Below are 18,334 nucleotides of genomic sequence, written 5' to 3'. Positions count from 1 at the left end.
GGAAGACGGGAAACCTTCATATAGACGGCCGGTGGGGATGGAGGCAGTGACCGACTCTGGCCAAATCTGTCTCTAGAGCCGCAGTAGAAGATGAAGATGTCGTCCTCATCATGAAGGAGTTATTTCTCATGTCGCGTGTAATGAATATCTCCTGCAGTATTGCTAATGCCGATTCCAGTGTCGGTAATGAGACGAGAATTAGCGTTATGGAAGATGAGTCTATGAGGAACGTGTTCAGCTGCCGACTCTGAGGAGGAAACTGCTTGTTGTCTGTGGCCTAAATATATAGGTTTTATTAGTAGATGTCAGGGAAGAAAACTAAACCCTGTAAGATAATAAATCTCATATGTTTCCCTTATTATCTCCAGTAATTGTATTATTACACAGGATTCTTATGATGTTACATCGGATCATCTTCTTCTCATTCAGGTGTCTACAATATCGGATCCTCTCAGTGAAGATCTTCTACAGAAGAGAATTTTCCTGATTTACCCATCAAGGATGGATATGGACAGAGACAAGATGGCGGAGAGGATGTTACACCTCACCCTAGAGATCCTCTTCCGTCTCACTGGAGAGGTGAGAGATTCTGATGACGTCACATTACATCATTCTTATCTATGGGAATAACAGATGGACAGAACTGGAGAGGTGAGGACTCTGGAAATGTCTGGAGTGAGATTTATTAATGTGTCTCTCCATAACCAGGATTACACAGTGGTGAAGAAGACCTCTAGTGATCGCTGTCAGGACCCTGTGTCTGAGGGATGTGGAAGACCCCTGAGCCCAATCAAGGGGCCTCCACCTTACCCCCTGATCCATGAGGACATCAATGAGCACAAGATCCTAGAACTCATCTACAAGATGATTGAGCTGCTGACAGGAGAGGTGACACTGCTGGGAATGCTGGGACATTATACAGTAACACTATGAAGGGATCGGGGGGATGACGGTATCATTGTATGTGTCAGGTTCCTATAAGGTGTCAGGATGTCGCTGTCTATTTCTCCATGGAGTAGTGGGAGTATTTAGAAGGACACAGAGATCTGTACAAGAACGTCATAATGGAGGTTCCCCAGCCCCTCACATCACCAGGTAATAGACAGGACTAAATACACACGGCCTATAATTATCTGTATGTAGAGAATGAATTCAGTCCCTGTATGTGTTTCCTCCAGATCTATCCAGTAAGAGGACTACACCAGAGAGATGTCCCCGTCCTCTTCTCCCACAGGACTGTAACCAAGAAGATCCCAGTGCTCCTCAGGATCATCAGGTAGATGGAGAGAAGGTGTCAGGAGATCCCCCTATGATGTGTAGACGGCTGTGAAGGTCTTGTGCTCAGTCTTGTTTTATCCACCAGTATTATGTGTTTTATACTTGTGTAATGAGAGCGGTGGAGATGGCAGGATTAGAGCTGATCATAGATGGGACTTCTCCATCTGTCTGTGACTTTTACAATATGTGTTTCAGGGTGAAGATCTGACCCATATTAATACTACAGAGACATATGTGAGAGATGATGAGCGGTGTAAAGAGGAGATTCCCACATATGACTACCCAGGTGAGTAGTAACCACTGAATGCAGAGAAGTCACAGATTCCTCTCAGTCACCGGCTGTGGATGCTTTATCGGTGGTGTAGTCCGGCCGTAAAACCATGATCACCATTTTGCCTCTAGACCACAACTGTTATGATTGAGTCACCGTAGGAGGCAAAAACAGAAATGCTAGCTAAGTACAGAAAACCAGAGAGGTTGGCAGCTATCGGATTACAGACCCCTGATCCTATCCACAACAACTAACAGTAGCCGTGGGGGGTTCCTACAATGCCCTAGACCCCTCGATCACAGTCGGAGAATTAAATAGGCCTAAAGAAAGAAAGGGGAAATCTAAACTGCCCCAGAGCAGACCCCAAAGCAATAGGCAGCCCCCAACATATAATGACGGTGAAGCAAGATGAAAACACTAACACAGACAGAAAGATAGACTGAGCAAAGACGGGGCCCAAGCTAACTAGATAGGAAAGGACAGGAAGGCTGCTGTCTGCAATCTGTGAAAAACCCTATGAAAATAAGAGCCAACAGACTGACAGTGAAAAAGGCCCTGAAGACGCTAGGCTTCAAAAAAGCTATGTCAGTACTCAGGAATATTCTGAAGACAGAGCAACCGGCAAAAGGAGATTCAGCTCACCCCAGCAGGGAATGGCAGAATCCAGAAAAGCAAGGCAAACAAAAACAAAACACAAATGCTAACAGGCAAAGCAGAAAACTTAGCTTTAGAGGAGCAGGAATCAGACTGGTGTCCTAGAAGTCCACAGAGAAATCACCCGCAGGGCAGAAGGGCGTCGGCAGCCTTATATCCAGTCCGTGACTCCACTCAGCCAGTCATCCTCATTAGGCTCAGGTGCCTGATAATCAGGCTCATTACCTTCCTTTACCAGAATAGGGAGTTCACCAGACCTCAGTGACGAAGGGAAAAATGAACTCACAACACACAACATTCTCCTCCACCCAATACTGTTCAAATGACTTTGGGCATTGAAAGCCCTTTTCTATATAACTTACAACCTGGAGGATCCACCTACCCCCTGGGATTAGTGTGAGGGTGATCCCTTAAAGCGAGATCTATATGATTGCTTGTACCTGACCCAATATAGGCCGAGTGCACGCTTAAAGAGTCACACCGAGCACAGAGTTAGATGTCTACTCCTTTCTCAGCAAAGGCTTGCACACAACTGATGTTTATTCTCAAGACAAAGTGACAGAAAATGGGTGTCACACAATCTTCTGAGTAGCCAGTGTCAGTCTATGATAGGTCCATTTCAGCTTCACTTCCATATATGGTATCCAGTATCTCAGCTTCTGCATTCCAAGGATTTCTTCCAGGGTGTTGTCTGAAGACACAGACGCCATCTTGGTACACCATATGTGAACTGACTTATATAAGTCTGACCCAGCCTATTTTGACCTTAATGACCGGGCCTTTTTTTAGCAATTCTGACCAGTGTCCCTGTATGAGGTAATAACTCAGGAACGCTTCAACAGATCCTAGCGATTCTGAGATTTTTTTCATCACCTATTGGGCTTCATGTTAGTGGTAAATTTAGGTCAATAATTTTTGCGGTTATTTGTGAAAAAATTGGATATTTGGTGAAAATTTTGAAAGTTTCACAATTTTCAAATTTTGAATTTTCTATTAAACCAGAGAGTTATGTGACATAAAATAGTTAATAAATAACATTTTCCAAATGTTTACTTTACATCAGCACAATTTTGGGAAAAAAAAAATTTTGTTAGGAAGTTATAAGGTTTAAAAGTTGACCAGCGATTTCTCATTTTTACATCACCATTTTTTCTTAGTGATGACCACCTCACATTTGAAGTCACTTTGAGGGGTCAATATGACAGAAAACACCCAAAAGTGACACCATTCCAAAAACTGCACCCCTCAAGGTGCTCAAAACCACATTCAAGTAGATTATTAACCCTTCAGGTGCCTCACAGGAACTAAAGCAATGTGGAAGGAAAAAATGGACATTTTAATTTTTCCAACAAAAATGTTCTTTTAGCCTCATTTTTTCATTTTCACATGGGCAGCAGGATAAAATGGATCCTAAAATTTGTTGGGCAATTTCTCCTGAGTACACCGATACCTCATATGTGGTCATAAACCACTGTTTGGGCGCACGGCAGGGCTCGGAAGGGAAGGAGCGCCATTTGACTTTTTGAAGGGAAAATTAGCTCCAATCGTTAGCGGACAACGTGTCGCGTATGGAAAGTATGTAGTGTACGTCAGATTAGTGTGTGTAGTGTAGTATATGTCAGATTGGTGTGTGGTGTTTATTACACCACCCACATCAACCTGACATACACTACACCACACACACCAACCTGACGTACACTACGCCTCACACAACAACCTGACACACTTTGTCCGGTTGGTGTGAATGGTGTTGTGTATGTCAAGTCTGTGTGTGGTGTAGTGTACGTCAGGATGGTGTGTGTGGTGTAGTGTATGTCAGGTCGGTGTGTGGTGTAGTGTACGTCAGGTTGGGGTGTGTGGTGTAGTGTATGTCAGGTCTGTGTGTGGTGTTGTGTATGTCAGGTTGGTGTGTGTGGTGTAGTGTATGTCAGGTTGGGGTGTGTGGTGTTGTGTATGTCAGGTTGGTGTGTGGTGTTGTGTATGTCAGGTCTGTGTGTATGGTGTTGTGTATGTCAGGTCTGTGTGTGGTGTAGTGTATGTCAGGTCGGTGTGTGGTGTTGTGTATGTCAGGTCTGTGTGTGGTGTAGTGTATGTCAGGTCGGTGTGTGTGGTGTTGTGTATGTCAGGTCTGTGTGTATGGTGTTGTGTATGTCAGGTCTGTATGTGGTGTGTATGTCAGGTCTGTGTGTGGTGTAGTGTATGTCAGGTTGGTGTGTGTGGTGTAGTGTATGTCAGGTCTGTGTGTGTTGTAGTGTATGTCAGGTCTGTGTGTATGGTGTTGTGTATGTCAGGTCTGTATGTGGTGTGTATGTCAGGTCTGTGTGTGGTGTAGTGTATGTCAGGTCGGTGTGTGATGTATTGTACGTCAGGTTGGTGTGTGTGGTGTTGTGTATGTCAGGTCTGTGTGTATGGTGTTTTGTATGTCAGGTCTGTATGTGGTGTGTATGTCAGGTCTGTGTGTGGTGTAGTGTATGTCAGGTCGGTGTGTAGTGTAGTGTACGTCAGGTTGGGTGTGTGGTGTAGTGTACGTCAGGTTGGGTGTGTGGTGTAGTGTACGTCAGGTCGGTGTGTGGTGTAGTGTATGTCAGGTTGGTGTGTTGGGTAGTGTATGTCAGGTTGGTGTGTGGTGTAGTGTATGTCAGGTTGGTGTGTGGTGTAGTGTATGTCAGGTTGGTGTGTGGTGTAGTGTATGTCAGGTTGGGTGTGTGGTGTAGTGTACGTCAGGTCGGTGTGTGGTGTAGTGTATGTCAGGTTGGTGTGTGGTGTAGTGTATGTCAGGTTGGTGTGTGGTGTAGTGTATGTCAGGTTGTGGTGTGTGGTGTAGTGTATGTCAGCCTGGTGTGGGTGAGTTCTGTAGTGGAGTGTCAGGATGTGTTTAGTCCCCGGACGTGTGATGAATTCTGAAGCATTCATTCGAACACAGTCCAGGTTTGTCAGGACACGTTTCACATTGGAAACGAGTTTCCCTTCTTATCCCCCTTTTATAGCACACCCGGCACCTTTATTTTTGTTCTCCCCTTAGTGGGAGCATGTTGTCCTGGTACCACACGGGAAACTTGAGTTCCAGGGGTGCTGGGGCACGCTCCGTCCTCCTCTCCAAAAATCATGGCCTTTATCACCGCCTCCTGGAACTGAAGGAAGGTGTTGTTGGTCTGGCCTGCACATCGTGATAGCACGCATGCGTTATACAGTGCCGTTTGTACGATGTGCACAGCCAGTTTTTTATACCACACTTTTGCGCTCCTCATGGCACGATAGGGCTGGAGGACTTTATCAGAAAGATCAACTCCCCCCATGTGTTTGTTGTACCCCAGGGCACAGTCCGGTTTGTGGACCTGGTCTGTGGTACCTCGAACGGTGGTGGCCGTGGTGCCGGGACCATGGAATTTCAAGAGAAAGACCTCTCTTTTGTCTTTGAACTTGACCACAAGCATGTTGCCGCTACATTGGGCTCAGCTCTCACCCTTTGGGAGAGGCTGCTCAATTAGTGACAAAGGGAGACCCCTCCGGCTTCTGCGCACGGTACCGCAAGCGACGGTGGCTCTGGCAGAGAGGGATTGAAATAGTGCGATGCTTGTATAAAAGTTATCAACGTACAGATGGCCACCTTTATCAAGCAGAGGGTGGCCCAAATCCCACACTATTTTCCCACTCACCCCCAGAGCAGGTGGACATTCTGGGGGCTGGATCCTGGTGTCCTTCCCTTGGTAAACTCTAAAGCTGAGCGTGTACCCTGAGGTACTCTCGCACAGCTTGTAGAGTTTTATCCCGTACCTCGCCCTTTTGCTGGGCAGGTACTGACAGAACTGAAGCCTCCATTTGAAGTGGATGAGGGATTCAGCCACAGAAATTTCCCTTTGGGGAATGTACACTTCAGCAAACTTGTTGCTGAAGTGTTCGATGACCGGCCAAATTTTGAACAGTCTTTCAAAATTTGGGTCATCGCGGGGAAGGCTGTGAGTATTGTCCCTGAAATGAAGAAATTTAGGAATCGCCTCAGAACGTCTGCGACTCATAACCATGCCAAATACTGGAGTTTGATATAAAATATCAGTACTCCAGTATTAACGAATTTCTGGTTTCTTCACAATCCCCATGTTCAGGACCAGTACCCAATATTTCATCATTTCTACAGAGTCAATGGGACTCCAAGTAGAGAATGAAAAAATTGGGTGTTCCGCCAAAAATTGCTGGGCATACAAGTTTGTTTGCTCCACCATGAGACTGACGATTGACTCCGAGAAATAGACTTTGAAAAAGTCTATTTCCCTGAAGTTGGCAGTCTCAAACTGGATTCCTGATTGGGGAATGAAATCAGGAATCCGTGGAGCAAAATTCTCAGGGACAGGGGTCCAGGAGGGGGCACTAGTGCTAGGTTGGGCCTGACTAGCACTAGGTTGGGGGAAACTCACATTTGGCTGTGGGTCTCCTACCCCGGCCTCCGTCTCTTCCTCCCTGGGCTCCAGACGATTTTTTGTCCTGTGACATCTTGGTGGTGGTAAGTCTGTGTCGCTGGAGGAGGAAGAGTGGGAGGAATAGAGAAAAGTGGGGTCATGTCCCTCACTATCAGTTTCGGAGGCAATAATGTCATATGACTCCTCAATTGAGTAGACCCTTGATGACTGGGATGAGCGGGACATTATGTGTGTGTGCGTGCGTAAAAAAAAGGTTTATTATAGTGCACGTGTGTATTTGCGAGTGTTTGTTGAAACTTAACTGCAGGAGGCGGCTATCAGGAGGGGGCTGTCAGGAGGGGGCTGTCAGGCACGTGGGGGGGCAGGAAGGAGCTGTCAGGAGCGCGGGGGGGCAGGAGGGAGCTGCAGCAGCAGCAGGGGGATGATCACCGGGGGCAGAAAGGGGCTGATGAGATTGAAGTGGATATGTAGCAGCAGGGGTTGATCATGGGGGCAGGGGTTGATCAGGGGGGCAGGGGTTAATCGGGGGCTGAGGGGTGATCACGGGGGGGGCCAGGAGGGGGCTGTCAGGCACAGGAGGAAGAGTCTGAGGAGCCTGCAGCAGCAGGGGAGATGATCAGGGGTGCAGGGGTTGATCAGGGGGGCAGGGGTTAATCGGGGGCTGAGGGGTGATCACGGGGGGGGCCAGGAGGGGGCTGTCAGGCACAGGAAGAAGGGGCTGAGGAGCCTGCAGCAGCAGGGGAGATGATCAGGGGTGCAGGGGTTGATCAGGGGGCAGGGGTTAATCAGGAGTGCAGGGTGTAGTTAGCGGAGGTTGAGGGGATGGAAACAGGCAGTGGGGAAGAAGAGGTGTGTATTGTATGTCAGTGGCGGCGGCGCTGATCACGGGGCAGGGCAGCTGTCAGTCACCTCACTCCTCAGCTTCCACAAACGGGATGAAGCTGAGGCCATCGTTTTACTCTGCCCCTCCATATCTGATTGGACAGCTAGCGTCACATGGACGCTAGCTCCAATCAGATGTGAGGGGGGTGACTAAAAGGTCACCAGGAGTGATCGTATCCCCGAGTCTAGGTCTCCCTGTAACGGCGGGTCGGGTGACCTTTGATTGAACCCGGTCACCCGACCCACAGGAGGGAGATCTATTTATGATGCCACATAGGCGTCACTGGTCGGATTGTCACCAAAGGGGTTAAACAATAACCAGCCCACAGCTGCCCAAAAATGGCACACCTATTAGATGCGCCAATTCCAACGCTCTGCCCGGCTCTTCACACTTGCCCTGTGTTTTGTTTTATTTCTAATAAAAGACTTTATTCTGGCTGTGTCTTTATTTACCATATAACTATAGGATTAGGAATGGATAGGGGTCTTATAGACACCTCTCCATTACTAATCCCACGTAATGGAGCGCTGTCTTTAAGACACCCATACATTACTAATTCTATAGTTATATGGTAAATAAAGACACAGCCAGAATAAAGTTTTTTTTTATGTCACCTGACAATACAAGGGTGACATCAACCCCACAAATATGAACCCCACTTGCCGTCACTAAAGGGCAAGTGAGAAAAGCCGGGCAAAGCGCCAGAATTGGAGCATCTAATAGATGTGCCTTTTCTGGGCAGCTGCGGGCTGCTATTTTTAGGCTGGGGGGTCAATATCCATGGCCCCTTACTAGCCTGAGAATACCAGCCCCCAGTTGTCAGCTTTAGCAAGGCTGGTTGTCAAAAATGGGGGGTCCCCATGCTGTTTTTTTTTTTAAATTATTTAAATGATTAAAAAACAGAGTGGGGACCCCTCTATTCTTGATAGCCAGCCTTGCTGAAGCTGACAGCTGAGGGTTGCAGGCCCCAGATGTGAGTTTTGAAAGACTGGTTATAGAAAATAAGCAAAAAAGAGGGAAAAAAAATCCAGCTTCCAAAATTCCAATTTATTGTGAATAAAAGCAAGTCCAAAAGATCCAGTAAAAGAGAATCACATGGTTGTGTGTAACAAGCAACGCGTTTCGAACAGTATCTTGTTCTTTCTCAAAGCATCATTCATTTTTTTCTTTGGTTATAGAAAATACAGGGGAACCCACGCCATTTGTTTCATTCATTTATTTAGTTATAGCGCAGGCGGCGGGTGAGGAATACTCCCATCATCCGCTCCTGCTGTCACTGTTCTTAGCAGCAGGTGTAGGTTGATGGGAGTAATAGTCCCAAAAGCCGCCACCTGCTGTCATCATTCTGACTTTTGTATAACTCTCATCATTCTCCCCGAGCGTCTTCAGCACCCGCCGCCGGGGAACAGCGCTTATTGCACTGATGCTGCACATGGTTGTCACATGTGTGCCACAAGTATTACACACATGGACATCTCCGGTACCGGAAATATCAGGACGTGTGAAACCGGCCTTATACACAGTTCTCTATAAATATATATTATTTCTTCTTGAATCTCATCTGACAGAAAATATTGGAGCTTACGATAGTTTAGATTGTGAAGTCTCCGAGCCCCATACTCTAATTACCCCAGAGAGGTTTCACCACTAGCTGCTCATTTATTACTGATGGAGACTGTGGAGTTGGATCATTTCAGTAGATGTTATTGTCTATAGTCACAGTGTTTGATTACAGTAGTGTCCAAAATCATCTGATTTAACCTCTTCCCGCACCCAGTTTTGTGTTCCTAATCAGGCCCCATTATTAATATCTGACGTGTGTCACTTTATGTGGTGATAAATTATTCACAGAGGATAATAGAAAACAAATGGATCTTACAAATTATTTTCCAGCTTCGCACTATACCCTATATACGGTTGTACACTACTGTCTGGGCACATGGCAGTGTTCAGAAGGGAAGGAGCGCCATTTAGCTATTTGAATGCAGATCTAGCTGGAATAGTTTGCAGACACAATGTATTGGGAGCACTGTTCATGGTCAACTGGCAGCTCAAAAGATGTCCACCATGAACATGCTTGGCTCTATCTTCTCTGCTTTCCATATCCCAAGGATTGCCTTGCTCATCGCCCTTTAACACCATTACATGGATCTGGACTTACACTGGGACCCCTAGGCTTGGACCATGGTGTTACCTGCTATTCTGTGGTGTTAGGTGGCAAGAAGAATAGTCAGGTAGCTGGGTCAGAACCAGAAGGACAGAATACAGAATCAGAAGACACAAGAGTAGTCAGTAAACGGGCCACGGTCACAGCAGGGGATAAATACACAAGCCACAAGTTGAGCACAGAGGACTGAACCAGAGGAGAACAGCGCTGTATCTGGCAGATTCCGGCCATGTGCTTTGCGCTTTAGTAGGGTGTGGTACTTTCCAATTGGCTGAAGTAGGGAGCAGATTACTCCAGCTGGACAGCAGGAACAGATCCCAGATGAGATTGGACACACCATATGCAGAAGCCCTAATATGACTAAATAACAGAAAACCAGAATAGTAGAAATCCCCATAAAGTGATTCCATGTTATTAATTAATTCACTGAGGGTTATAATCCTTAGGAGGAGTGAATATTTTGACTCCACAGCCACTTTCCAGAAATTAACACACAGTGGATGTTGGAGAGTGAAAATTACACATTTGCCATTTTATTACCCAGCACATAGTGCCCAGATTGTGTTCCAGGAGACACCGCAAATTAAGTGGGTTCTTCTCACTATAATATTGCTAAGTACAGGCATGCTAAGGGTGTGTGCACACGTTGCGGATTCTGCAGTAGATTTGGCCCTGCGGGTGCGCAGCAGAATAAGCTGCGTTGTACAGTACCATGAAAGTGAATAAATTGAAAAGCGCTGTGCACATGCTGCAGAAAAATCTGCGTGGAAACGCTGCGGATTAATGTCAATTCTTTGTGCGGATCTGCAGCGTTTCTGCACCCATTGACTTGCATTAAGTCGGGCATATCCGGAGCACAACCGCAGATCTAAAAAAGATCTGCGTTTTTGCTGTGGATGAAACGTTGCAGATCGGGAGGGGGGAAGAGTGGGGGCGGAGTGTGGGCGGTGTGTGGGCGGTGACTGTGTGCTTGTGTATGTGTGTGGGTGGTGACTGTGTGCGTGTATGGGCCTGTGTGTGTGTGTGGGGGGTCATTGGGCGGTCTGCCGGGCTGTGCGGGGGTCATTAGGCATATGTCGGGGCTGTGCGGGGGTCATTGGGCGGTCTGCGGGGCTGTGTGTACTACAAGTCCCATTGGGCTATGCCTGCTACACTGTCAGTGCTTATATACTTAGATTGGAAGGAAGGATCATCCCCGCGCTGCCGCAAGAAGAATTCCAGAAATTGTAGAGGTGTTAACGTGGTTCTACGTGTTTGGGGGGTTCAGGTGACCCCTTCATCAGGACATACCACAAATATTGTACCAAATCATTCTCAAACACTATCCGAAGCCAAGAAACATCTAGAAAAGATTAAATTACAAATTAATCCAATTTAAAGATAAAACCACTGCTGTCCCGAAGACACTGAGAGGTAATAATAAATCTGTCTGGATTGCGGGATTTCGCGATACTCAAGATGGCGTCGCCGCAAGAACATGTCGCCGGCGTGGACGACGTCTGGATCCAGGATGGTGCCGGCGGAAGATGATGTCGGGGATCGTGGAGCAGCGGCGATGACGGCGTGAGTATGAGAGACGGAGTTAGAGAAAGGGTCGTATGTGGAGTGAAAAAGTGAGTGGACGTGAGTGGAGATGGTGAAAGGTGAGAGGAGTGTGTGTTGAGGAGGAGTGGTGTGTTGAGGGTTAACATGGCAAGAGGTGTGCTGTGACGTCACCAGTTACAACTGGACGGAAGTTGTTACAACCCGGAAGCTGCTTAGCGCATTTATTATTATAGAAGATTTGGGAGGCAGAATGAATAAACAGTTGAACACCACACACTACTGGTTCATCCAACAAGGTTTTCAATTAGACTGTGAACTGTCATTGTCTTGGTAAATAAATTTTTTTACATTGCTTGCCATTTTTTAAGTAGAAGTGTTGAAAAATATAAAACTCAAGGATATTTTATTTAAAAAAATTGCTTTTTATGTTAGATGACTGTACAAGGAGATCAGAGGGACAGCTGACATCTTCAATTTTTAAATCTGATGATCTTGAGATCCTACAAGATACAACTGAAGTGATTGCTGTTACTCCAGACACATCATCATCCATTCACAGCAAAGATCTGTCATCTGATCCTATGAAACAGGTCCCATCTTCTGATTCATTACTGACTACTAAGGGAAACCAAAGTCACAAAAGAGACATTACAAAACAAACTGCTCCTAAAGCAAAGAAGTCATTTTCATGTTCAGAATGTGGTAAATATTTTACATGGAAATCACATTTTGTTAACCACCAGAGAATTCACACAGGGGAGAAGCCTTTTTCATGTTCAGAATGTGGGAAATGTTTTAATCGTAAAGGGAGTCTTGATGAACACCATAGAACTCACACAGGGGAGAAGCCTGTTTCATGTTCAGAATATGGGAAATGTTTTATCAATAAATCAGCTTGTGTTAAGCACCAGAGAATCCACACAGGAGAGAAGAAGCCTTTTTCATGTTTAGAATGTGGGAAATGTTTTGCACATAAATCACATTTTGTTACCCACCAAAGAACTCACACAGGGGAGAAGCCTTTTTCCTGTTCAGAATGTGGGAAATGTTTTGCACATAAATCATATTTTGTAACCCACCAAAGAACTCACACAGGAGAGAAGCCTTTTTCCTGTTCAGAATGTGGGAAATGTTTTATCAATAAATCAGTTTGTGTTAAGCACCAGAGAACTCACACAGGGGAGAAGCCGTTTTCCTGTTCAGAATGTGGGAAATGTTTTGCACATAAATCATATTTTGTAACCCACCAAAGAACTCACACAGGAGAGAAGCCTTTTTCCTGTTCAGAATGTGGGAAATGTTTTAACATTAAATCAGATTGTGTTACGCACCAGAGAACTCACACAGGAGAGAAGCCTTTTTCATGTTCAGAATGTGGGAAATGTTTTATCAATAAATCAGTTTGTGTTAAGCACCAGAGAACTCACACAGGGGAGAAGCCTTTTTCCTGTTCAGAATGTGGGAAATGTTTTAACCAGAAAGGGAGTCTGGATAAACACCATAGAACTCACACAGGGGAGAAGCCTGTTTCATGTTCAGAATGTGGGAAATGTTTTATCAGTAAATCAGCTTGTGTTAAGCACCAGAAAATCCACACAGGAGAAAAGCCTTTTTCATGTTTAGAATGTGGGAAATGTTTTAACAATAAATCAGATTGTGTTACGCACCAGAGAATCCACACAGGAGAGAAGCCTTTTTCATGTTTAGAATGTGGGAAATGTTTTAACCAGAAAGGGAGTCTGGATAAACACCATAAAACTCACACAGGGGAGAAGCCTTTTTCATGTTCAGAATGTGGGAAATGTTTTAGCAGGAAATCAGATTGTGTTAAGCACCAGAGAACTCACACAGGGGAGAAGCCTTTTTCATGTTTAGAATGTGGGAAATGTTTTAACAGTAAATCAGATTGTGCTAAGCACCAGAGAATCCACACAGGGGAGAAGCCTTTTTCATGTTTAGAATGTGGGAAATGTTTTAACCAGAAAGGGAGTCTTGATGAACACCATAGAACTCACACAGGAGAGAAGCCTTTTTCATGTTTAGAATGTGGGAAATGTTTTAACAGTAAATCAGATTGTGTTAAGCACCAGAGAATCCACACAGGGGAGAAGCCTTTTTCATGTTTAGAATGTGGGAAATGTTTTAACCAGAAAGGTAATCTTGATGAACACCAAAGAACTCACACAGGAGAGAAGCCTTTTTCATGTTCAGAATGTGGGAAATGTTTTAGCAGGAAATCAAATTATGTTAAGCACCAGAGAACCCACACAGAGGAGAAGCCTTTTTCCTGTTAATGTGGGAAATTTTTTAACCAGAAAGCGCTTCTTGATCGCCATCAGAGCAGTCACACAGAGGAGAAGCCATTTTCATTTTCTTAATGTGGGAAATATTTTACTTGGAAATCAACTGTTAATAAACATCAGAGACGTCACATAGGGGAGAAGACTTTTTTTATATTCATAATGTTGGAATAGTTTTAACCAAAATTGAATCTTCTTAAATGGGTTGTCTCTTGTCATTCCTCATGTTTGCTGACAAAAGGATAAAACTAAACCTTATTAATTCCAAATATAAAGCTATACCCATAATTCACCCCTTGAAGATTAGTCAGAAGGTGACTAATAGAAAAAACATGTACCCCACATCTCAGTATATAGGGTGAGGTGACTTATACACACTCACTCTCCAAGCGTTTCATTTGTATGGGTTTCATCGTCCTCACCAAAGGCGACTCATCAAGAGACTATTTAATATTGACCTATATTCAAGCGATACTTTGGAAGTTTATAAGCCACTCCAGTGTCAGGAATAGGTAATATGATTTTGAATTTACCAAATGGCTGCAATGAAACAAAGAGTGAAAAATTTAAAGGGGTCTGAATACTTTCCATACCCACTGTATCAGTAAAAATAACTCCTCTTTATTAGGTAAAGTATGAAAGAATTGCGCCATTTTCCGATATCCATCGCTTCTCCATTTTTCATGATCTCGGGTTGGGTGAAGGCTTATTTTTCGTGTCAAGCTGAATTTTTTAATGGATACCATTTTGGTGCAGATACGATCTTTTGGTCGTCCTTTACTGAATTTTAATGTTGTTGTGACCAAGAAAAGTAATTCTGGCGTTTTGACCTTTTTTCTCATTACGCCATTTAGCGATCGGGTTAATTCTTTTTTATAGTGATAGGTCGGGCGATTCTGAACGCTGCTATAACAAATATGTGTATGTTTGATTTTTTTAATTGTTTTATTTTGAAAGGGGGGTGATTTGAACTTTTATATTCTTTTAATATTTTTAAAAACTTTTTTACTTTTGGCATTGTGAAGACATACACCATTGTATCTTAATTAACCAGATGACTATTTTTTAGCAAATGAAGAATAATAGAATGTTATCTGTATGTTGGCTTTAAATTTAAGTGTTGATTTCTGGTTGGTCAACAAAACAGACTTTTGCTTGTGTAAGCCGGTAATATTGACTTTTATTGTGCGCTTATCCTTGATCACTAGTGATGTTTGCTGATATGCTAATTATGCCTTGTGTTATGGAGCCAGTTTGTTGACTTATAAAGCAGAGAGGGAAAAACTATGCAAATAGCTTAAATAATCAAGTAATGCAATAATCTCATCTCCATTCTTACCCTTTATGTAAACACTGAATGAGGGACACTTGTTAAGTCTAAAAATAGGTTGCATGCCTCTGTATAAAGAGACTGAGAGAGAAACAGCCAGAGAGATTCTGCCAAGACATCTATACATCCAAAGGACAAGAGACAGGACAGCAGCCACAACATCATCACAAGGGACACGGATCTATCATTCTATGGGAAACAACCTAGGGGTTTTCAGCCTCGGTTGGAAGAATACAGATCTGCTCCATTCACCATCACTGAACCATGGATATGTTCGGAGAAGCCAGATTGTGATCTTTAGATCAAGTGGCTTTGCACCTTGTATGGACTCAATGGACTGTCATCTTCCTACGCTTGTTGTTACCTCCTCTCTGTGTGTGCCACAGGTGGAGTAGCGACCCTGGAAGATCTGAAGTCACAGCTGCCATTATCGCAGCGAGTCAGCAGAAGCATGAGACTCTGTAATGTGCCCCATCTTGGGTATTTTCCTGGGACTGTTCTATGTGTTATCTGCTTGTTTTGTTGTACAATAAAGCATTGCCCACACTGTTTTACCCTCACCCTGCGTTGTCTGAGTAGTGTTTTGAACATGTTAAAAGGAGAGCAGGAGTTCAGCAGGACGATCTCTGATCCATGTGGTTTTGGCTAGCGGGCGGCGCTCATAGCATTCCAGCAGTGACAAGCATAGAGGTCTGCTGGAGACCTCTGGTTATCATGCCAACCCATCGGTGACCTATGATCATGTGATGGGGTCACCGATGGGCGGCATTTCCGGAAATCTTGCTGGAAGTGCCGCTGTCAGAGGCTGTTAGGGGCAAATGGCAGCTGTTCAAAACAGCTGACATGTGCCGGAAAAGATGTCGGCTCACCGCCGGAGCCCACATCGAAGGGAGGAAGTACATTTACACCCAATGTCAGAAAGGGGATTGTTTTTACAGAGACAGAAGTGGTAATCAATCATGTACAGTATACATACAATTACAGAAATACTCAGCTTCTAATGGTAAATAGTATAGCGTTACCACAAGAAAATATAATTTGTGTAAACCATGTGTAGATATAAAAATTCATGCAAATGTCAAATGTAGCTCCACCTAGTGGCTATGTGCAGAAGTGCCATCATACAGTAACATGTATCCTAAGACAGTGTCAGTATCAGGCTGTGTGCCCACATTAGCATTTAAAACCTGACACAAAACTGGACTCCTTCCCAGAAAACGCACGTTTTTGATGCAGTTTTTTCCGCACGTCTTCTGGACTCAGGAAATGGCTAAAAACGCGGACTTATGTGGAAAATAATGTGCATGCTGCGTTTTTAGCCGCTAAGCGTTTCCTATGCGGAAAAAAATGCATCAATTGGCACAAAAAGGCCAAAATGCATTAAAATGAATGGGATGCTTATTTTAAGTGTTTGTGAAGTGTCTGATCCGGCAACAACACTTCAAAAACGCAACGTGGGCACAGCCTAAAGGTGCAAATGAGATTAAGTGCACCATATTTATTGAGTACTAGCTGAAAAGCGCGGCGCTGCCCGGGCATAGTAACCAACTGTGGTTAGTTATAACAAATTATAATGATTATATTACACATAAAAACCGTGCATCTAATCCTATCCTGTGTGATACTGACTGCTGAGCCATGTATCTAATCCTATCCTGTGTGATACTGACTGCTGAGCTGTGTATCTAATCCTATCCTGTGTGATACTGACTGCTGAGCTGTGTATCTAATCCTATCCTGTGTGATACTGACTGCTGAGCCGTGCATCTAATCCTATCCTGTGTGATACTGACTGCTGAGCCATGTGTCTAATCCTATCTTGTGTGATACTGACTGCTGAGCCATGTATCTAATCCTCTCCTGTGTGATACTGACTGCAGAGCCGTGTATCTAATCCTATCCTGTGTGATACTGACTGCTGAGCCGTGTATCTAATGCTATCCTGTGTGATACTGTGTGCTGAGCCGTGCATCTAATCCTATCCTGTGTGATACTGACTGCTGAGCCGTGTATCTAATCCTCTCCTGTGTGATACTGTGTGCTGAGCCGTGCATCTAATCCTATCCTGTGTGATACTGTGCGCTGAGCCGTGCATCTAATCCCATCCTGTGTGATACTGACTGCTGAGCCGTGTATCTAATCCTATCCTGTGTCATACTGTCTGCTGAGCCGTGTGTCTAATCCAATTCTGTGTGATACTGACTGCTGAGCTGTGCATCTAATCCTATCCTGTGTGATACTGTGCTGAGCCGTGCATCTAATCCTATCCTGTGTGATACTGACTGCTGAGCCGTGTGTCTAATCCTATCCTGTGTGATACTGACTGCTGAGCTGTGTATCTAATCCTCTCCTGTGTGATACTGACTGCTGAGCCGTGTATCTAATCCTATCCTGTGTGATACTGACTGCTGAGCTGTGTATCTAATCCTCTCCTGTGTGATACTGACTGCTGAGCTGTGTATCTAATCCTATCCTGTGTGATACTGACTGCTGAGCCATGTGTCTAATCCTCTCCTGTGTGATACTGACTGTTGAGCTCTGTATCTAATCCTATCCTGTGTGATACTGACTGCTGAGCTGTGTATCTAATCCCTTCCTGTGTGATACTGACTGCTGAGCCGTGTATCTAATCCTATCCTGTGTGATACTGACTGCTCAGCTGTGTATCTAATCCTATCCTGTGTGATACTGACTGCTGAGCTGCGTATCTAATCCTAACCCCTAATATCCCACATCATCCCGTCAACCAGAGCCACCGGACTACTACCCCTAATATCCCACATCATCCCGTCAGCCAGAGCCACCGGACTACTACCCCTAATATCCCACATCATCCCGTCAGCCAGAGCCACCGGACTACTACCCCTAATATCCCACATCATCCCGTCAGCCAGAGCCACCGGACTACTACCCCTAATATCCCACATCATCCCATCAGCCAGAGCCACCGGACTACTACCCCTAATATCCCACATCATCCCATCAGCCAGAGCCACCGGACTACTACCCCTAATATCCCACATCATCCTGTCAGCCAGAGCCACCGGACTACTACCCCTAATATCCCACACCATCCCATCAGTCAGAGCCACCAGACTACTACCCCTAATATCCCACATCATCCCATCAGCCAGAGCCACCGGACTACTACCCCTAATATCCCACATCATCCCGTCAGTCAGAGCCGCCGGACTACTACCCCTAATATCGCACATCATCCCATCAGCCAGAGCCACCGGACTTCTACCCCTAATATCCCACATCATCCCGTCAGCCAGAGCCACCGGACTACTACCCCTAATATCCCACATCATCCCGTCAGCCAGAGCCACCGGACTACTACCCCTAATATCCCACATCATCCCATCAGCCAGAGCCACCGGACTACTACCCCTAATATCCCACATCATCCCATCAGCCAGAGCCACCGGACTACTACCCCTAATATACCACATCATCCTGTCAGCCAGAGCCACCAGACTACTACCCCT

The 18,334-nt window shown here is 45.0% G+C and overlaps 2 protein-coding genes and 1 long non-coding RNA gene across 3 annotated transcripts in view; 2 read left to right on the top strand and 1 right to left on the bottom strand.

Annotated features, from left to right (window-relative positions):
• Positions 1-822, bottom strand: part of LOC141060290 (uncharacterized) — a 64,484-nt gene extending 63,662 nt beyond the window's left edge. Inside the window, 1 exon segment of the mRNA XM_073556506.1 lies at positions 811-822. Coding sequence (XP_073412607.1) covers positions 811-822 — 12 coding nt within the window.
• Positions 823-975: 153 nt separating this feature from the next.
• LOC141060225 (uncharacterized) overlaps positions 976-18,334 on the top strand; it is a 129,829-nt gene continuing 112,470 nt past the window's right edge. Inside the window, exon 1 of the long non-coding RNA XR_012222683.1 lies at positions 976-1,095. This is a non-coding gene — a long non-coding RNA (uncharacterized lncRNA). The remainder of the gene's footprint in view (positions 1,096-18,334) is intronic.
• Positions 11,639-13,644, top strand: LOC141060250 (uncharacterized). The gene has a single exon (XM_073556477.1). It carries the CDS (start codon positions 11,639-11,641, stop codon positions 13,505-13,507), a length of 1,869 nt encoding a protein of 622 aa, XP_073412578.1. The 3' UTR covers positions 13,508-13,644.

Source organism: Dendrobates tinctorius, unplaced genomic scaffold (genome assembly GCF_039654945.1).
Source record: "Dendrobates tinctorius isolate UK_male_01 unplaced genomic scaffold, ASM3965494v1 ptg000233l, whole genome shotgun sequence".
Lineage (NCBI taxonomy): Eukaryota > Metazoa > Chordata > Amphibia > Anura > Dendrobatidae > Dendrobates > Dendrobates tinctorius.
This window is presented reverse-complemented; position numbering and strand designations above follow the sequence as displayed.

Bases quoted from the DNA above. Each gene is read 5' to 3' on its own strand.
- LOC141060250 (XM_073556477.1), top strand. From the start codon at position 11,639: ATGTTAGATGACTGTACAAGGAGATCAGAGGGACAGCTGACATCTTCA.